General features: G+C 43.7%; 1 protein-coding gene across 2 annotated transcripts; it reads right to left on the bottom strand.

The window, feature by feature from the left end:
• TAF5L (TATA-box binding protein associated factor 5 like) lies at nucleotides 1-21,769 on the bottom strand. 2 transcript variants are annotated; one of them, XM_054821547.1, is made up of 5 exons: nucleotides 21,552-21,769; nucleotides 16,450-16,594; nucleotides 11,500-11,604; nucleotides 7,987-8,711; nucleotides 1-2,005 (listed from the first exon to the last, which is right to left on the bottom strand). In XM_054821547.1, exons 2-5 carry the CDS (start codon nucleotides 16,589-16,591, stop codon nucleotides 1,208-1,210), a joined length of 1,770 nt encoding a protein of 589 aa, XP_054677522.1. In that variant the 5' UTR covers nucleotides 16,592-16,594; nucleotides 21,552-21,769; the 3' UTR covers nucleotides 1-1,207. The 2 variants fall into 2 exon arrangements, with proteins under 2 accessions (XP_054677522.1, XP_054677523.1); XM_054821548.1 differs by lacking the exon at nucleotides 21,552-21,769 and adding an exon at nucleotides 19,170-20,802.
• Nucleotides 21,770-21,877: the final 108 nt, after the last annotated feature.

Below are 21,877 nucleotides of genomic sequence, written 5' to 3'. Positions count from 1 at the left end.
TTTTTATTTTTTTTTAAACTAAATGCTTTTAATAGAAAACAAAATACAAAATAACTCTTTCCAGAAAGCAGAAATATTTAATCTCTCCAAATGACAAACTAGAACGTGCTTTTTCCGCAGATCTTTGTTGTAAATGCTGATGATTTATCTCACAAAGTGTTCATGAAACTGATATTGCAACATTTTGAAAAAAATCCAACACTGGCAGAGCTGCCTCTGTGTACACACAATAATTTAGTAATACTATTTTTTCCCATGTCACTTTGTGTGTCTCTCTCTCCCCGTCCCCCTCTCCTTAGACTGCCAACTTCCATTTACGGAAATATTTCTGTGAGGTGCAGTGGTGGACTGACATGCCCCATTTCCATTAGAAGTCCAAACTTAGCCGCTTCAGTTCTATAGTGCCCTCCCTCCAGACAAGGCAAGTCATTTATTACCACTAAAGCCACCGCTCTACCCCACTGTCCTCCCATCCTCAAAACACAGTGCAACCTGATTCAGAAAGATTCCTAATTAATGGAACATAAATACAAATATCACAGCTAGTACCAGGAACCAAACCCAAATGACAATGCAGAGATGGGCCCCAACTGAGGTCAGATTTCCATCCCCTTACTAAAAAGAAAGACGGTATTTTCTACTTAGCTAGTCCAAAATATTCCAGAAGTGCTATAGGGAGCTGTAATATTTAGGACCACTATCACTGTAGAAAATACATAATGTTCTTTTAATATAAGGGTCTTAAAATGCTGGTCCTCTGCAATACCAGGAAAACAAAAGGAAAACAAAACAAAACAAAAAACACTGGGCCAGTAGTTCTCCACACTCTCAAGCCTCAATTAACAGTAGGTAAGATGTGCCCATCAATCAATGCAGGATATTTAAGTGCAGATCAGCAGCTTATCTGGTTGGTGGTTTCACTTGTCTGGACCAGGCTTTCAGTTTCCCCAAGCTACTGGATTTCCTCCCCTTTTCCCCATCCCTACAAGATTAGAATGTATATGTATTTTCATCACTCCTCCTTTTTTCCTTATTCTGTTTAACTGCACAGGCCTTTTTGTAGGCAAGACATTTTAAAGCATTTGCATCACTTTGAACATGCTTTTCAAGGGGGCAGAGGAAGAAAAGTGTTTCACAGTCAGTAATCTCAGCTTGCAACGGACTCTGGCATTCAATACACCCACCCACTTCCCTAAGAAAAAAAAAATTAATGTTCCTGATTTTCTTGTGCAATTCCAGTCACTAGAAGAAGATTACAGGCCATAAACTGTACGCTCAGTACGTTATTCATTTGTCCGGTATATACACCAACCAGTTCACTGGAAGACCCATCTGCAGGGGCATTGCAGTAAGTGTTCCGAATGTCCCAGACCCGGACTGAATTGTCCATCGACGCCGAAGCAATTAAACTACTGTCGGGGCTAAAAGTAAGGCTGGTTATGTTGTCCGTGTGCCCCCTCAGTTCTTTGTAAAGAGTTCCTGATGCCAAGTCCCACAGCTTTAGCCGCTGGTCTTCACCTGCTGATGCCAGGTACTTACCGTTGGGAGAAAACGCAAGCGCTAGCACGGGACCGCGATGCCCGGTGAAAAGACGCACCGAGTTGCCTTGCTGAGTGCTCCACAAGCGCACAGTTTTGTCCGTGGAGCCCGTCGCTAAGTAGTTGGAATTGGGGTGGAACTTGACGCAGTCTACATCCGCCAAATGGCCCGCATATATTCGCAGCGGATACGTCCGATCAAATGACCAGAGCCTTGCAGTGCGATCGTGGGAACCACTGGCAAAGTACAGGCTGCAGGGACTAATATCCAAATCCCAGACAGGATAGGCATGTCCTTGGTACAACACAGTGTTTGTAAAACTTCCGAGGTCCCAATATCTGATGGACATGTCCTCAGAACAAGATAAGAGTCCTGAACTGTCTGAAAGGAACCTCGTGCTATACACAGGTCCACAGTGTCCTCTCAGGATCTTCATTTCTGTGCCTGCGCTGTCGTCCTCTTCCTCCTGGTTGCAGAGGAGAAAAAACAAACCAGAAAGGAAAGCATGTTTATCTGTTCAACAAATACAGGAACCACCATGAGGAAAACAGGCGGGCATTAATACAGAGGAAGTTATTTTAGACATGGCTCATTTTGTGCAACTCGAACACAAACATTGCTAGTGCATTTGCTACATCTAAGTTAATGCTGAAAGAGATGGGGAGATAAGACTTTATTTATATAAAGGTTTTAGCTTCATTTTTTGTAGCCTCATGCTCACTCCAGAAGGCACCTTAACCTGGGACTACATACAAATAGGAAAAAAAAAAAGTATTTTAGACATTTTTCCACTTGCTAAAAACATATGCTTATTCCCTATCCGCTCTCCACTAAACTTTTGGCTAAGACGTTGAAATAGATCTTGGCATCTGCTCTTTCGGTGTGGTCATTACTGGAACTGAATCTCACAGTACAGAAAAAGAAACCCAGATGTCTCAAACAAAAGAGAGGAGATGGAAAGCCAAAGCATATTTGTCAAGCTGTTTGCTGGACATGCCTTCTTAACCCCACACATGAACAGAAACCGAGTAAGGCTGTAATATCTATTTCTCCATGCAAGCTCCATCAGGATGCTTTCACACCCTCACCCTTCGAGAGCAGCCTTCAAGAACAGCAAATGTATGCAGCTTATTTAGGTCAAAGGATCTATTTTGGGGTAGGAGAAGATGAATAATCACAAAAAGGATGGCACTGGAAACCTTTTTATCCTGTAATTCTCCAATTCAAGTACCAAGGCAGATAGTGAACAAGTAAAGGCTTTCATGTTTGAAGGCCGTTCAGCGAGCTGCGCAAAGGAATCTCCCAATGGAGGGTACATGTCTCAAAGTCTACTCAAGTAGCACCTCTTGACAATCAAAGGCTACAGACTGCACAATTTTCATCAAATCCCAACTCAAGAGAGTATCCTTGCCTGACAAGCTGGGGTCTTACTGAGAGCGCAAGATAACCATGGCTTGGGGCGCACCTGTGTAGCAGCTTGAGACCATCCTTCCTCAGGGCTCTTAGGCAGATACTGTTCCTCAGTACTGAATCAGTAACACTCATCCATGGACAATCTCTGCACATCAAATTCAGCACAACGCCTTTTTGTTTGTGAGCAGCCCCGTTAACTTTTATCATCACAAACTGGCCCATTTCCTGCAGAAGGAGCACTTCCTGGCCTGAAAGGAAACCCAGTTCCCCAGGGCTGCTGAACTGCTGGCGACCAGCAGAAGTCGGTGCGTTGGGAGCGGCTCTCTTGGCTGACACGACATCTCCCATACCTCTAACCTCAGGACTCATGGACGGTTCTGCTTCAGACCTACCAACAGTCCCAAAAGTCCTTCTCCAGTGGTTTCCAATCTCACATAAGAGGTGAGCAAACTTTGCGAGCTCACTGCCTTTCTCCAGCTCAGCTGCGTGTTTAGTGGTAGGCAGCAAGCCGTGTTTAGCAATGCTACTTCTCTTCGGAGTAGTCAGCGCCCATGGGAGTTTTATGATGTGGCTGGGAGCCAACTTCATCTCTACTATGGAGGTGAAGCAGAGAGAAATTACAGGCTCTAGCATGCAAAGCCCCATTCTTATTCAAATTGCTTTTTCTACCTCAGGTAGAGCATCGCTTGCTGGAATCCACAGCATCTCTAGGCTACGTTACCACATTAAAGGAGAGAGGCTGATACCTGCAGCATTTTATACAATTTAATTATAACCATAAGATTCCTGACAAGTTACCAGTGGAAGCCCATTCAAGTTACCTATATTGTACTATAGTTTTTGTAAATTCTGCAAGTCCAGGTACTTAGTTTTATGCCTTCAAATTCATAGAAGGCTACTTGGGTCATCTGCAAGCACATATTCTTTTTTGTTTTCAAGCACCTACTCTTATTCTCTTGTATTACAGTAGCAGATTATTTGAAAATGCCTTCTGAAGCATTCAAAACCACACTCCTATACGGTCACAGGTAGCAAATCTTATCTTTGACTTCTGTTTGACACCCACTTAGCATAACAACTGCACACTGTTGTTACAGCTCACCAAAACCGGTAGACCTATAATGCCTCTGAGTCACTACATTCTTCCGTTTCCTCCCCATCCAAGTTGGTCTGCTGACCAGATTAACAAAGCAGCTGGAAGTGCAGCCACTAAATTACTGCCTTGCAGAACCAAGCTTCATTTCTTTGTCAGATCAAGCACACTCTTCCTTGCATCCCACAGCTACTACCATGTAGGTGACCATTTACAGCAGCTATAGAAAGGTTGCAACCTGTGTTACAAATCAGCAGGGAATCCCTCTTCATAATATATTTTCAGGATTCCCACTTCACACACTGGTACCACTGGACGCTACCCAGATATCCATTAACTCCTTCTGAAGTGGTTTGCTGCTACAGCAATGAATGATTTGTATTTCCTTGGAATGGACAAGAAATTAAGTTATACAAGCCTATTTTAATCAATAGCCTACCCCCCCAAAAAAAAAACCCAACCCCAACCTCCTACCTTTTATTATTTGTACTATCCATTTTTGAAAAGAAGATCAAAACAGATTTGAAGTAATAGGATAGAACTGGAAAACCTACCAGCACTACTAAAATGAGCTAAAAAAAATAAATTAGTCTTCAACAGCGAACAGGATCCTGAGCAAGTACAAGACTCCCAAAAATTGTATTATTAAGAAACTGAAAACAACAAAAACATTGGCATGTTTTATTACACAGGACACCTTCCAAATGATACACCTATGGACAGACTACCCAACTCCTCAGCTATTACTTAAATCAGTATGGATTTTGCATGACAGTCATCTGGACCCAGAAAAATTTACTGCCAATGTATTTAACCTTGTGAGCAAACGTTATCTAGCTGACAAAAAGTGTCTTGATCTTCCACCCAGCATAAGCCTCAAGGGAATGAATGAGCCTCAAAAAGCAACAATGATAACCTCAAAAAAAATGAATCAAAAATCTCACCCTGCCCCATCCTCCCTCCCCCCTTTTTTTTTTCCTTCTATCTAGTAACAGGTTTCCCTGGGTGTCGTCATCTCTCTTGACCTGCAGTGCTCTTAAGATGTCAAAAGGGAGTATCTCTTACCTGCCTTAGTTAGGGATTCCCTAGCAGGGAAAGATGATGGAGTAGATACTGTGGCTTTCTTTGCAGGACATTCCTTACTGCTCCTTCCAGAATTCCCTCCCACCTGCCATCCACCAAGGTGTCAGCATCATCCCCACTCACTACCACTTGAAGGACCACTGACACTTAAAAGCAGAATCTCAGCAGCAGAGCTGAATGGGGTGAAGTCTTAGTCTTCACAGAATTTAAAGGCTGCCACTCTTGTGGCTTGGAACAGAGAGTATTATTTTCTATTGTTAATTTATGTAGTACCAGTGATAAGCATCGCAAAATTGCAGATACAAACAATACATCCATTTGCACAGCTGCAAAACTGCATTTTTACACTGGACCTTAGGTAAGAGAGACTATAAAGTGGCATTTGTGAGATGCTACTATAAAGAAAACAGAATTACCTTATGCAAAAATAGTAAGCCTCTCCTATTTCCAAAAAGCAAGACAACACTGGTAAAGTGCACTAGGGTATCACACTGAGCAAAAATTCACTAAAATTACACCTAGTAGGTGACTTCGACCTTACTGACACAAAGGCTTTACAGACTAGGAAAAAATGTTGTTCTCTAACACTTTTGCCAAGTCTTAACCTCATTTTTATATATACATACAAAAAGAGTTAATAAACAGAACAGTGATGCCACCCTGAACAAGATCTACTGAAACTAGCACAGTTTTAGCCTTCTACATTTTCATAAACAGAAGGACCTGTCTGCTTGTGGCAAATCAGAAACCAAGCTGAAGATTAATTATTTCAGGCACTACTATTTAAATACAGTATCCAAAGCTAATTACACAATGCAGAAATCAACCAAACCAAATTTAGAAACCTTACAAACCCCAGCCAAATCTATCATCCTCACAAGTTATTCTATAGAACTCACTGAAGTAATGTCAAAGCACATTCAGAATTTCTGTTCTTTGTTGAAGTTTTCGTCAGGTTTATCGCTGTGAATTGTTGCTAATCAGACTGCAGTGACAGTCTGAAACACAGCCCCTGTTCACACTGAGCTGCATTACTGATGACTGCAGCCAGGTCAGGGTGGTCTTGTTTGCTCTTACCGTCTGTGACTTCTACTCCCGTGGCACCCAAGCGGGTGCTGGTCTGCTTCCACCTGTGATGCCATGGGTGCCTGTGCATTTTCACTTAGGGCTCCCAGATACTGGAATTTACTTCCCTTCTAGTCAATAGGCTTTCATGTACATTTGGGACACGTAACCAGCAGCATGTTCAGGCTGGTATCCTCTCTCAGCTTTGAACTCCTGATCAGGTCACTATTTGATCAGTGGTGGAAGTTATTCAGGGCAATGATGGCTTTGATCTGCGCTGGTCTTTGACCAGTTTTTCGTTTTAGACCTGCGCACAAATACTACAGGACACACAAAATATTAAATACCCAAGCCATTTGTACTCAAGCTTCCACAGCTGTTTCATAATACACGTATGATATGCACGTACGTGCCCACATGCCAAAAGAAAGCTAATATGCACTCCTGATAACCTGGCAATATCTCACTTTTCTATCGTCTGGAGCCAAAGGAGGTGATCTGCTGATTTACCAGAGAAATTCTCCTCTGTTGCAGGTTATTGACATTTGGTTTCCATGACAGGCAATACAGAGTCACATGCCCTATGAGCTCTTGCAGCTTATAATGAAAACAAGCCCATAGCTCCATATTGGGCTAGTCTGGCCCACTTACCTGCTCACTCTGCAGAAAGGGTTAACCTGGCAAGCGGTGAGCATGCTCCTGTGCTATCTCACCTGGATACCTGCCTCTAGTTCTCAAGCTGACTAACAAAGCAATCCCTAACCACAGATCCCGGCCTACAGCAAGCCCTCTGCACTTTTCCAAAATAAACAGAACCATGCCACTAGGTATTTTTATGAGAAGAAGAAAAAAGTGGAAATAAGGATGTTTCTCCTGCTAAATGCTCAACACAAGAACAAATGGAGTCTTCTTTTTTTCTTCCTCTTCAAGAGGGGAGTGATTAAACAAAGAAAGAGTCACAAATTCTGATCTCTAACCAGATATAAGATGCTACGTGGGCAGCTGTGGCAAGAGGAGAGGAAGGGCGTGACCAGAAGGCAAAAAAATGAGTAAACTAGAAGATGCTATCTAGCCTGGCATGTGAAGACACACACATCCCTGTCCTTGTCTCTAGCACTCCAGAGTGGGAAGCCTCTGAAGCTTCTATGCTGCAGATTATTTGAGAGAGACATTTTACATAATTTTTCCATGCTAACTCTTTACCTCTGATTAAGGTGATTCCTTAAATACCGTTTTGCACTTAGGCATTCCTCCTTTTTCCCAAGGCCTCAGACCAGCCTCCTTTGGCTCTTTCCTTACTTTGGCTTTATTTTCCTCTTCCTGCATCTCTCCCCTTCTCTCCACCCTTCTGACTGGTTGTTCTGAGCCAGTTTCCTTGTAGTTTTCATTCACCACAGTGTGTTTTTACTGCTTGCATCTCCTTGTTTCATCTTCCCATCCATACGAAGGCTCCATGCTCCTCAGGGAAGGGAGCCTTCTCAAGTCACTTGTCCTTACTGGGCTGCCTGTGTACTGTCATCTATTCAAGGACAGCTGGAGGAGGGACACGAGCACCTAGACCTAACAAACTATGACCCGAGCACAAACTCCTTGCACCTCAGTGCAGCATTTACAATCACTGCAGGAAAGAACAAGGACAACAGCAGGCTATAAAATTTGTGAGTCAAGACAGGTTGTGGAACAGCCTCACAGTCCCCTAAAGACATTACTAAATACTCCACAATACATGCCCAAAATACCCCAGCAGAAAAGGGGAGGGGGCGGGGGGGTGGGTGGGGGAAGAATATCCAGACCTCCTCATCCAGGATGTCACAAGCCAGGCGGATGCGGGACACATCAACGAGGTGGGGCTCAGATTTTAACTTCCTGGAACGCAGGCTCCACAGCTTCACACATGAATTATCAAACCCAGCAGCGAGCAGCTTGCTATTTGGTGAAATCTCTGCAGTGTTCAGCAACTGCTCCGTGTTATAGAAGGCATAGAAACAGATGGTCGTTAAGGAAGGGGGCCCGTCCTTGACACGTTTAATGCTGTCCTGCAGTAAATCCAGTGCTGCCTCGTTTTGCAGAATGGAAGCTGGCACGTCGCTGGGTTCCAGGCCGTTGCTCTCGTTGCGTGAGGAACTCCCACCAGCGTAGAGCTGGTAGTCAGTCCTCTTGGCGGGCTGCACATCCAGGTGAATGTGCAAGGTCAGGACTTTGCACAGGGCGTTGTTGTTGTCACTTTGGAGGTAGCGAAGAAGGTAGTTGTAGCTGTCCTCTTGAAGGCGGATGACATACTTGTTGTCCAGAAAAGCCCGGAGCTTCAAGTTGGACAGGATATCTTGAATAGTCATGGTAGTTTGCAACTGCTCAATGATATCCTTCTGGCTGGCATTCTGCAAGAACATGCCATGGAAGCGGCTGTAAAAACTGTCCACTGTGCTTTTTAGGCCATTCTGGACCATGTTCAGATGGAGGTAGACAAAGAGGGGATACAGAAGAGGCATCACTTCATGGCTGTGCTGAGAATCTGAATCTGTATAAAAAACAGCAACAAACCTTGAATGATTTCTCAATCCACCTTCTACTGGGAATAAAACAGAGCAAGGACAATTACTGCAAAAAGCCTTGACTGTGGTATCAGAGAGCAAGAGGAGGTTTTTGTTGGTGCATCTAAGTGAACGTCTTTTGTCACCTAAAGGGGATACACAGTACCTATTACGGATTTAAAGAGAGAATTTCAAGTCAGTGAGGTATGTTGTCAGAACAAAATGCAGAGATTTCAAACTCCTTTTTAGGTGCAGGTCAACTATTAAAATACCACCTCAAACTACATGACAGCTGAGTTTTCCCCCTATGCATTTAGAAAGAAAAACTATGTCCTCTGTTTATTGCAATAAATGGACTTTAAAATTTAGTCATTATATTTAAAATAGTATTTAGTGTGTTTAAGTCAAAATTATTAACCTAGAGCTTGTGCAGGCCTGAATTTTGGTGGCTTTTTTTCCTCTCAGCTTCAATAAAACTTGCATGTGGTGCTTTGGATGAAACTGATTTGTCTCCCGGGGAAGGAAGCTACACTTTCCAAAATGTGCTGCAATATGCTGCGCTCTTGTTTTATTTCTGCGCCTGCTCATGTGCACGCTTTCTCTCTCTCTCCCCCTCTCTGTGCCAAGGCAAATCCCAGCAGTAATTCCTAGTACACAGTGTAACAAACTCCCAATTAGGCTGTGCTGTACCTTGCAGAGACTAATCTGTGCAACAGCTCCACCCCTCCTTCACCAGCTTCTTGGGGCTGTTTCCCTTCCACGTTCAGCGAGGAGCTTACCCTGAACACAATGGCAGTGTAGAGGGCCACAACAAGTTACCAGAGGACTAAATAGTCCAAATTATTGGAAGAAAATAGGCACTGCTGGTCTTCAAACAGCATTGCTGCTTTTCAACTTGTTCTTCCCTCCTGCCACTCACCAATGCATATTCTTTTTTCTCCCCCTTTTCATTAGATTATTTTCCCTCTCCTGTTGAGCATCTGCCCAGACTTTCTCTGGTCCATACTGTGCCTCTCCCTCATTTCTGTATGAGTAACTACAGAACATGTGTGTGGTCCGCAGTGTATACATGCATATTTGCATACTTTGGCATCATTCTCCTTTCTGTCCCACTGAAACTGGGCCAAAGCCAGTGAAACCAGTGGTCCGTATGTAGTAAAAGCACCAAGCAGCTAGCAGCTGCTCTCTTCTCTGTGGGTGCTCTAGTCCAGAAATGCAACAAGGGGAAGGACCTCACTCTGCAACAGGGGAAAAAGGGATGATACGGGAAGTTGGCAGAAACAGGAATGAAGAAAATGTTCCCCGGGAACACATGAAGAGAAGTTATGGGGGCTGGGTCTGCCTAGCCTGGAGACGAACCTCTGCCTTCAGTACCCAGGAAGGCATTATGGAAGAAAAGGAGCCAGCCTCTTCTCAGAGGTGCCAGTGAAAGGACAGGCAAGCTGCTGCCAGGGAAAGTGTCACCAAATGGCTCAGCCCTGCAGCTGCGGCCCAGAGGCACAGAGCAATCTCCACACTCTGATTTTCAAAACCTGGCTGGACAAGGCACTGAGCAACCTGATCAAACTCCAATCTTGCCCTGCTTTGAGCAGCTGGTTGAACTAGAGACCTCTAGAGTAATTCCTAAATTATTCAGTGGTCCTAGTCCCCTGCCCACTCCCCAGTGCCCTGGGGGCAGGCATCACAGAAATGAGAAGTGTCCTGCTGTGCCTTGTGGCTGGCTGGCAAGTTACTCCCTTGCAGAAACAGAAGCAGTTCATGTATGTGAGAAATCAAAACTGAGCAAGAGGGACAAAAAAAGATGAAAATAGTCGACCTGAACACCAAAACCATACCTAGCACTTCCCCAAGTGATATTTAAGCTACTGAACAGAGCAATCATACTTCTCAAAAACCTAAAAAACTGTAAGGATTTACCTTCACTACTAAAGTACAATGGTGTTGAACTGCTCTAGGTGGCAAGGCTTACACTTCACTATTTCTCTGTCCCTTCCCTTCCAACAACTACCAGGAATTTTAGTCCTAGTGTTATGCACACTGGGATCAAATCCCTACACTGGACAAACGCAGATGTGCCCAAAGGCGGGAGGAGTGGCAACCTCACTTTCCTTGGTACTATTCTCTAAAAATCCTATCTGCTTTCTTCTTCCCACATTTGGGACTCAGAGAAGAAATAAGGACATTCCCAGGAGTACCTTTTTTTTTTTTTTTAAATGTAATTAAAAATTACATAAAAAAAAAATCATGATTGTCTTCTGCATCACAGTACAGAATGAGAACTTTCTTCCTTTCTGTCACATACCTCCAGTCTCAAAGCCAGTACAGGTAAATTTAAGGGAACAAATTCTCCCTTAAAAATCCAGACCATCATAAAAATAAGCCAATTATGAATAAAATTAAAACCCCTAGACTAGGAGACAGCAGAGAACTACACTCATTTCTAAGTTACTTGCCTTTCACATAAAACACTCTAATCTTCCTTCTTGTCCTGTGTATGTATGCTGCTGTCTGGAAGATCTACAAAGGCCAAATGCTTGAACAAGAAAGGGCAAACAGTCAGCTATCTACAAAAGCCAAAGGTACTCAGCACTCAGACAACAATGAAAAAGAAAAATTAAATGTTTCTAATTCTAGTAACTGAAGTCTCAAAACTAGAAATCAAAAGATAGTTAGATATATGATTTTAGATTTCATTATATTGTCCTTCACTCACTGAAATGACAAAAAGAAAATAAAAATCAGCTACTGTCCTCTTCCTTGCTTCCTGATATTTACCTGTGAGAAAATTGCGTAATCGTCCAAATTGTACTTCATATTGCTGTGGCTCCGCCAGGCAGGGAGCTGCAGACACAACGTTGGCACAACCAGATTCAGATTGAACTGTGAAATAAAATAAGTAAAAATTAAATAGGGATTTAAGGAGTTCTGCAGGTATCTGGAAACAAAGTTTCTCATAAAATCCAAGGTAATGCAGCCACCAAGATGACATTTCATCTTTCAAACCGTCCAGGGATGACATAGTCCGAAGCACCTAAACATGGCATTAACAACCTAGACAGATCATGGATGAGAAAGTATTCTGGAAGCTTAAAAAAAAAACAAACCTAAAAATCTTAGAAACTCACCTGCTCCCCCCCAGAATACATTTTAAGGTTTCAAACATAACCTTAAGTTCCCAAGAAATTCAGAGAAACACCATCACAGATCCCTTAACAGTTTTACTACTTTGCACTCAGAAAAGATGAGGAAAACAATGTACAACTTTCTCCAGAACAAAGTTTCTTTTTCAGGGGGGACCCACCACCCATCACAGACAGAAGGTCTGCAGCGACACTACCTCAGAGTCTCAAATTACTTGTCCCAGTCATTATCATTTACTAGTCTTCCAGATGTGGTGGTGAAAACACACTGGATCTCTAAGCAAACACTGACTAGTTTTTAATCAAAATGTGTCCTCCGCCCTGAGCATTTTAGGTTAAAGGGCAGCTGGTATCTGACCACAGACCCAGTTGTTACGGTCTTCTGAGATGGTGTTAACCTGATTTTCAGAACTCATATTAAGTGTGGTAAAAACAGTTCTGACCTACTTAGAAAGGAAACTGGCTTCTACTTCTCTGGCACCAAACCTTTGCTCTTCTGCTAACCTCTGAGCCCGACAGGGGACTTTGTGCAAGTTTACAGACACCCACCAACATACCCTAAGCATATACAAATACCAGTGATTAGAAACATAGGTTACAAAATTTACAAAATTATAGTATGTTTATTTGTCTGCTCTTCTAAAAGGAGCACAAAAGGGCAAGGAGTTTCACTGTTTTCTTTTCCTCATTGTTTTTCAATTCATAACTGTTTTCCCCTCCACAAAACCTGTTTTCATTACTCTTGCTTTCAACTCCTTCAACTTCTTTCAGTCTCCTCTGCCCCCCACTGCTTTCCATCCTCTCCCTTTGCCTTCCTGCTCCTGACTGATCGCTTTTTGCTCCAGCATTTGGCTCACACACAGAGGCACAACTCTGACAGCCCTGGAAGTCTATAAACAACATCATCAAATTTTCACATGCTGAAGAGAGATAGGCCAGCCTCCAGCTCGTCTCAATGCTTCTAATTAGAAAGAGATCAGCACATGATGTACAGGCAGCCTGTCGCTATTCTCCCTTCTCTCTCTCTGGTAAGGCACAGGTCTATCTTCCCAGAGCTTAGGGAAATACAGAAGGTATTTCTACCAACTCGCCAGAGCAAGCTGAATTCAGCTTTGAAAACAAGAGAGCTGGCCTCTGCTTATCATCCCCTCATGGGAAGAAACAAATACAGATCCCAGCACCAATACCCTATCTGCTCTCAAATCAGTTTCGAAATAAACAAATATAACCTGTTGAAAGGTACAGATACACTGTGCTTTCCACAGTTGGGCTGCTTTGGAAACTCAAAGCTGGTAAGAACTCCAGGCTCACGTCCTGATATTACTTAACAGCTAAAGTAAAAAATCCTCTACCGTTCTTAAATTTTAATATAATCAACATTCAGCATGAGAAAGTAAACTGCATGCACACGCATGTAGTAACTCAAAAACACTTAGTGACAGTTTTCAATGTTACCCATGCTACTCATTGTAAAAGCAAAAAAACCAGAAATATGAAGGCCTGTCTTTTATGCTGTGTCTGAAGGGTCAAGTCTTCAGAGTTCTGATGGCCTCATTTCAATGGGAATGGGAACGACTTGCCACCTTGCGCTGGCCATGCAAGCATAACTTACTGTCCTTGGCTTTATGAAGTGCTCCCTCCATGCCACCTATTTAACTTTCTCTGCATAAGCAACTTAATTCCAAAATTAGGATGTATTTCATGCTTCAGAAAGAGGAATATCACCCTTGGCCGCCTATCCTGGAGCAGTCTGACTGGGCAATCATTACGCCCTACTGTTTCAGTTGTGATGCTAGAGCTCATTCCCATCAAACAAATGGTAAATGAACCCCACAGACCAGACAGTTATAACAAGTTCAAATTCTAATTCTTTTCCTTCCCAAAACTTTACACCAACCAGAACTGCAAAAGGGATCAAGAGCTCAACTGATTCCAAAACAAGAGAGATTTTCAGGCATATTTTTTTCCTAGGGGAAACAACACACTGGCCATATACTTCTCATACATTAATAAATCTACCACAGTTTCTTTTCCACCTTCCCCAGTGGTCCTAAGAACATATATTGGAAACATCTGCTCCTGACTTCACTTCCAGTAACTGCAGCCAGCTATGTGACCTGATAGCAAATTCAAAGGAACTTGCCTCTAACTCAGGGATACGGACAGAACCCTCCCAGTCTTGTGTGTTGGCTACGAGCAGCATTGCTTCCAGCTAACAAATGCAGGGCTACTGTAAATGCTGTTTCACAGCAACTGATTCCTCTTTTATGTGAGTGTGATGATGCGTACTTTTACATTATTTCAGATAGGCGTATGCGTCGATAGTGTACTATGGGCAGTATTAGAGGAAACTGTTCCTTAGTAACTCATTCTGTCCTCAAATGTTATTCTAGTTTTCTACAGAAATACAGGATAGTCACAAGAAAGCTCTGTGCTGTATTTTACTGCAGATGCGATCGGACAGGGTGCTAGACAGTATCATCTGGGTTCCCTTTCCCATGAAAGGTTGGGCCAGATGATCTTTCAAGGTCCCTTCCAACCTGGGCTGTTCTACGATTCTGTGAAAACAGAGCTGTACAGATATAGCAAGTATATGAAGCAACAGGGAAGGGCGGAACTAAATAGACTCTGGAAGACAAAAAGAAATGCTGAGGTAAAACTGAGAAACAAAACTATTTAAAACCAAAACCAGAGGACTCTTCACAAAAAGAAGAAATCACAGAATTGAAGACAGAAGCAAGCAACTCTCCTGTTTATACAGGCTGGTTAATTTAGAAGTCAAACAGAAGAGCTGAACAGAAAAAGCAAGGTGAGTTTTGTTAAGGAAGGAGCAAAAACATATTCAGAAAAAATATTTGATGGCTTTCCCGGAAATAAAGCAATGCAGGCTTTAGAATCTGGTCAGTTTTTATTCAGTTTGCAAAAGTAAGATGACTGCAGCAGAAAGTATTTTCAGCTTCTGTTGTCAGAATGCATATAAGGTGGGTTTTTCTTTTTTGACAGTCATTCATGGAACTGCAGCATGCTCACTGACACCTTACTACGAGCACGTTTGACAAGAAGTAGTAAGCAGCTGAATACATGAGAGCAGACCATTTTCAGTTCTAATGAAAACTGATGACTAAGTTCTGAATCACCAGCCACAAAACCCTTGCACTAGCAAGAGGATACAGAGTAATAAGAAGAAATTTAGTAATAACATTTGGTGGAAGATTAGTAAAAAGACAAAACCCAACCATGCCCTCATTCACACCCTTTACTGAAACATTTTTTTTCTGCGTGATGTCATATGCGAATGCAGGGGCTTGTAATCTAAGTCATCTCTTCTACTTCAGATACACTTGTGTCCTCCTGCTATGGATTGGTCCCAAGTTCTAATCCCATTTCAACCCACCTCTCCCGTAAAAATCTTCCATCAAAACCAATTCAGCATTTTACTTTGGTTTCATTCCTTCCCCATCTCCCCCAGTATTATTTCAGGGAATTGCAACAAGCCTCCAATAGTTACTCTGAAAACAGCAAGGAAATGAGAAGTACTAAGAAGATGCAAGTCACTTCTAATAATGAGATATTACCCAATTTCCTTCAGGCCCCTGAGAGAGTTAGCCTGGACATTTACCCACAAGTAAATAATTACATCTTTGGATTGTAACTAAGGCAAAATCCTCCAGAGGTGGAAAGAGCTATTTTGGCATCCAATCATATCTACCTACAAGCACAGAGTTATACAGCAACTACTGTTTTGTCAAATCAAGTTGTATCACGACTAAAGGTCTCCACTGCTCTTAGCCTGTGATGCTGTCACAATCTAAGCAGTGTCATTAACAGAAAACATTTCCTCCTTTCATTTTCATCCAAAGGTCAGCCCAGTATTTTCTATTGCTTTTACAAGTAAATTTAATCTTTATAACCTCCACATTGCTTGCATCCTTTCAATATTTGTATGTGCTCAAGCAGTAGTGTAATTTGTGGTAACAAAAATAATAATTACAATGAAGACTGTGACAGACAGGATTTGAGAAGCAGGTAGTGTAACAGGATTCAGAAGCCTTTACGAAAGAGGAGAAAGGCCATGCAGGGAAACAAACTGTCTCATCCACTGAAGGGGTTTTTTTCCTCCAAGTGACAGAGCGGAGCTTTCACAGCTAGAAAGCTGATGAGGCCAAAGAAAGAAACAGCCTGTATCACTTCCATTTCACAGGATATAGCTCTCCTGGAGTACAAAGGTAGAACAGATTTTCCTGCTTCTACTTAATTCCTCATCTAGGTTCTTCTCACCTCCATACCAAAGCACCAGTGCTCAGCAGGCTTCATGCTCTTTGGGATACAACATAAGCATTTTCCACTACCCTGACCTGATATTTCAGGCAGCTGCTTCACTGACTATGAATCTCACCTTGTTACGCTTTCATCCATGTTTTCATTCTTCAGAAGTTCAGAACTCACACCGACTTCACACTGAGAAATCGCTCTATTTCAAAAGGAGAGCTGTCCACGTGTACAAATTCACGTAGTTACCAATATACATACTCAGACTTGTCACAACTCTGCCAAGAAGCACGCACAGAAAATATGATAGGATTACCTGTGAGATTAGCTGCCATCTCTTCAGCAGTCTGACACAGCCTCAGCCCTTGTTTTAGGGGACCTTCTGAGTCCACATACTGACGGCGCTTGAGGTAGCAGGACACTGCCATCTGAATCTGTTCTGTGCGTACGCGTTTCATGACCTCAAAAGAAAAGATAAGATGATGAGGCTCCTACTGTGTAGGCATATGCTAAGATCAACATACACCATAGCTGTATTAAAACTGATAGAAGACAAGCAGCTCAGTATTTTGGTTGCTGAAGTCAAACAACTTCATTACTCAAGTATGAAACAAAACCTGTAGGCATTTGCCTCTCAGTACTAAGGCGTAACTAGACATTTTGAATCAGACCCCTGAAGATATTTTGCTGCCTAATTCTACTAATTTCACTGGGGAATCAAAATTACTTTTGAGGATTCTGGACTAAAACTGCAGTGGTGAGCTGAAGCATTTGGTTTTGTTAACTCATAAAAAGGGAACGTTTCTCCTCCTTGTTTTTTTTACAGTAGCAGGTTGGGTATTCTTCAGTTATTTTAGGATTCCTCTGCTTGACCAACCAACAAAACAATTCCAGAAGAGACAAGGGAATGAGAAATTAATACGCAAAGAAGGAAATTTCAGAACCATAATGCTTTAAATAGCACACCTGTTTGGGGAGTCCAAGAAACAATGGTTTATTGCCCAAACTTAAAGTTTATAGCCAGACTTCTAGAACTTCAGTCAGGTAAGTCCCCAGAACAAAACAACAGGAAAATGAAATCAAAAGCAGTCTCTTTTGCTTTTTTCACCTGCCCTCATCTATCTAGACTTCCCTCCTACAAAATTAAAAAAGAATCCTTTGAAGCTTCCTTTCTGTAAGTTTTGAAAGCCATCCTCACAAATACCACTTGGTAACGTCTCAAAACCAAAAGGAGCCCAATGGCTTGTAATAAACGAACCTCAGTAAGATGAATGCAATAGTTCCCTTGCTATTTGAGTAGTCCCTAACTGCCACCAATCCTTTGCAATAGCCATTGATTTTACACAGAAGTTTAGATAACATAAAGGCTTTAAATAAAGCAGAACTAAGCAACAGTTTTATTCTACCAGAGTAATAGGTAAAGCCTGCCTCAAGATAGTTCTATGCCTTACAGCCTCACTACCAATGACCCGCATTCATTTTACAAGTGCACACGCTTTCCGGTTTGAGTAGCTAAATCTGATGAAACACAGTTTCTCAGACAGACAGACAAGGATGCCCTTCCCCCACTTGTAAGAACCATATTTCTAACAAAATGACAGCTTTAAAAATACGATCATAAATAAGCGTTTTCTAATACCCTTGCACACTTTAGTGCTTATCCCAGTTGTTAGAACAATAAGCGCTCTGTGAATTTCCAACAGGATGGGGAAGGAAGGTTTCAGCAAAAGTTAAAACAGATATATGGAACTGCAAACCCATATGCTTTGGTGAAAACCTAAAAAATATTTCCATTTGTTCTTCACAGGTGAAATAATTGTTAAGGATGGAGAAGGGGCATCAACAGGTGTGGAGTTTTCAAAGCATTTCCAGATAGACCTATTAAAATCAGGAGTTTCAACCACAACGTTTTCCATTCCAAAAGCAAACTTCCTTTTAATCTTCCTTGCAATTATAGAAATTATATCTGAGACTTACACTGTCTCAAATATAACACTTTTTCTGCTACACAAAACTGTAGGAAAGACAGAATTCTAATGAAGACCATGAAGAAAGGTGGACACAGGCATCTTAGCACCGCCCCCCCCCCCCCCCAAAAAAAAGCCCCTTAACCAAGCTTTGCAACATGTTATGTTAGCATTCTGCATTTCAGCAGGCAGCATGGACTCACATACAAGTGACTTGCCCAGGTCCACACTAACACCTCTGCATCCAGTCTGCCACACAGCTTAGGTCTGGGTAGCAACTTAATTATATTCGGGATGCTCTGATAGATGCTTATTTCAGGTTTAGAAACCATTTTGGAGAGTTTGCATCTAGATTGTTGTACTTAGCTTATAATCCAGAAGAAACTCACTCCCAAAATGGCACAGAACAGATTCAGCTAAATGTTTCTGAAGTGGTTTAGCTAGTCAAAACTGTGCAAATCAGCTTCAGGTCTGTGGTTCAATTGCAGAAAGAAAGCATCTAGAAATACCCTTGCCCATACTTTTTTGCTTCAGTTTGCACCAGGTTAGATTTGGTGAGAAAACCCTTATTCATTATGGTACAGCATGCACGTACAGATAATTCCTCATAACTTCATAATGGATCGGAGAAACCAAAAGCTGGTCTATGAAAGATGCAGAACTCCAGAGGACCCTTTGAAATGACAGGGACAAATGAGGAGCACCAAGATCAGCCTTTTCAAGCTGCTGAATGAGCAGATGACCAACAGAGAAAATGGTGAATTTTAAATGGTAGGCAAAAAAAAAAAAAAAAAAAAGCAGTAGGTTACCCAGTAGTCTCAAATTTTAACATCATGATCAGACATTTTAGCAGAAATATAGAGAAGGGTCTGGGAAAGGAGCAGTTGCTGGCAGCTGATTCAAATCCAAGCTTTGAATTTCAGAGTTTTGGGGTAACAGGGAAGCCCCAGTTTCTTCAGCCAAGATTTGCAAGGTGGCATTTGCAGCTGCTTTATGCAATCAGTACAGTTTTTTGCTCCCTTCACATACCTAGTATACTCCTCCCAGTAGTAAGAATAGTGGTTCTTACCAAGCAGTATCCCAAGGAGACCTCTTTCCCTATTCCCAGGTGACAGAACAGGAACTACCTTACAGGAAATGCATCTTCACCAAGAAACACCCATGGGCACCAGACACACTATCACCCCTACTTTCGTTTCAGGTCTTCGTGTCTTGGTTGACATTGCCTTTATACTTCACCCTCAGCATTACAAAGATCAATGTCACAGGAGCAGGGAAAGCGTTCGTAGTGAAAGTGCACAAAAGCATTCATGAAAAGTGCAAGAGCAGCAAAACCAACATTCCTACAAATATTCATTATCAAGCCCTGAAAATTAGAGTATATCATAAAACAAACATAAGAACGGCCTGCCAAAATGCCTTTAACCGAGTTCAAGCTGAGCCAGTTCACAACAGGTCAATTACGCAGAATGTGAAGGCAAAAAAAGGACAAGCCTGCCACTTTAACCTCCCATCAGTTTTAAGGCTCTAGCTCTCATCAGTAATCTCCAACATATGAAACAAACTGAACACATATAGCATTCCCTGCTGCAGAAAGCTCGAAACAATTGTTCAGAAGTCCCAGCTGCCTCGTTCTTCTCAAATAGCCAGAGAGAACAATAAATACTAACGCCATTAACTAGTTTTACTGATAAGCAAAATACATAAGGAAAGAGAGAAGACAGACCACATCGGGAGCCTGCACAGATACAATGCAGCATCTTCTGCAGTGTCACAAATTGGAGTAGAAAAAAAGGGATATTAGGGTAATTTTTTTTGAGGAACCAAAACCACTTAAGAAACCCAGAGGAGAGGCCGATCACACAAAACACATCACTAGTTCCTCTTTCCCAGAAAAGCTGGAAATTAGCTGTGTACTAAGCATTGGGCCAAGGAAATTCATTTCCTGCCTAAGCTACATCTCAGGTACAGGTTTAGGCAGATACCGCAGCCGTGAAATATTACCAGTACAGATATACGAAAAAGACTTTTAAAACTTGTGTTGGAAATGCCACTTTTAAAGACTGTGTTCCTGTCCTGATGCTGGGACAGCAGTCTCTTTCTTCCAATAGACCAAGGAAAGCCCTGTGAATGTTAGAGAAGAACTGAGGACAAGCAACCTTAAAAAAAACCACCGCCAAACAACAAACCAAGAAAACAACCCACAAAAGCATGTTTTGAATATTCTCTACTGAGAACAGTGTCTCAGGCCTCAGTTGCGGACAGAGAAGTACCATCTTTTATCTCTCATCATTACGGCTGAAATTTGGGAGTCTACCAACAATACTAAATCGCCTAATTTTTAATTTCATGACATTAAGTTAATCTAAGATTTACAAAATTTCAGAACAAACAAGATAAGGGTAAACTGACACGCAGATAACCGTGATCCTAGAGCTGAGGGGCTTCGCACACACAGTGGCTGCAATTCAGAAAAACAGGCAAGCAAACACGACAAGTGGACGCGGAAGACTCGGCGTGCTACTGCTGCAAAATAGGAAGAGTGCTGCAGACAGCAAGAACTACGGAGAAGGCTTCTGCCTGAGCATCGGCGTTCACGGGAAGAGGCAGAGAGGAAACAGCTGTGATTTTAGAAGAGCCTGCATCCATTTGCACTGGACCTAGATTTGGCTCACCATCCACGGATTAAGCTTTGCCAATTCCACAGCGGTTCCCCTCCCCGCACCCTCCCCAAACAGATCTCCTCCGCGTTACCTGGGCAGGACACGCTTTGCTCCTGCCCACAACACACCACCTTACGCCTTCAGCCTCCACCACCCAACCCGTCCTCCTCAGAGCGGAGCCGCCGGACCTAGCGCCGCTGCCCTTTGGGCCCCGCCAACAGAAACCCCGGCCTGCGCCAGCAGCCCCACGCAGCCCCACGGAGCTCCTCGCCCGGGCTGTGCTCACGGGTGGGAAACTGAAGGGCACTCGCTGAAAGGACGCGAAACCGAAAATCTTCCCCAATCAGGATTATAAAAAAAAAAGAAAAAAAAAAAAGAAAAAAAAAAAAGAAAAAAAGAGAAGGGAAGAGAAATAATGCGATAAGAAGCAGCTAATTAAACCCACGCACTTTTCAAGGGGAAAAAAGCATACGATGAGAAAAGCCCACTCCGCCACCTCCGGGCGCAGGGAAGACGCCCGGCCCTGCCCTCACCCGGGGCTGCCCCCGAGGGCCGCGCCCGTGCCCGAGGCCCCCACGGGCCCCGCCGGCCTCCCAGGAGCCGCCTGCCGGGCCGGGCCGGGCCGGGCCTGCGGGCCTCCGCCACGAGGCGGCCCGGCGGGACGCCCGGGGCCCGCCCGCTCCCGCCGCCGGCCGGCCGGCGCCGCTCCCCCCTCGCGCTCCCCCACCCCGTCCCTACGCGGGCCTCGGGCCGCAGCCCCGCGCCGGGCCCCGCTCCCCGCCACTCACTGAGCATCGCAGGCGGCGGCGGCTGCGGCGGGAGGCGGGGGCCGGGGGGGGCGCTGTCACTGCGCCCAGCGGCGCCAGGCGCAGCCGGCGGGCGCGCCACCGCTGCCGCCTCCCCTGGGTGCCGCTGGTAGTAGCGCTGGCGCGGCCGGTGCTGCCCGGGGGCCGGCGGCTGCTGGCGGCGGCCGCTCCATGGCTGGCTGACACACACCGCGGCGGGCGGGCGGAGAGGGGGGGGGGGAACGGGGCTGGGGCGGCCCCGCGCGCAGGCGCCCTCCGGCCGCCAATGGGCGCGAGCTCCCCCCCCCACCGCCTCCCGCGATCGGCGA

This window comes from Grus americana, chromosome 3 (assembly GCF_028858705.1).
Source record: "Grus americana isolate bGruAme1 chromosome 3, bGruAme1.mat, whole genome shotgun sequence".
NCBI lineage: Eukaryota > Metazoa > Chordata > Aves > Gruiformes > Gruidae > Grus > Grus americana.
This window is presented reverse-complemented; position numbering and strand designations above follow the sequence as displayed.

Excerpts from the sequence above, each read along its gene's own strand:
- TAF5L (XM_054821547.1), bottom strand. The coding sequence starts at position 16,591 with ATGAAACGCGTACGCACAGAACAGATTCAGATGGCAGTGTCCTGCTAC. Across the intron at positions 11,605-16,449 it reads GATGGCAGCTAATCTCACAG|TTCAATCTGAATCTGGTTGT; the intron begins GTAATCCTATCA and ends TTTATTTCACAG. Across the intron at positions 8,712-11,499 it reads ATTACGCAATTTTCTCACAG|ATTCAGATTCTCAGCACAGC; the intron begins GTAAATATCAGG and ends TTTTTTATACAG.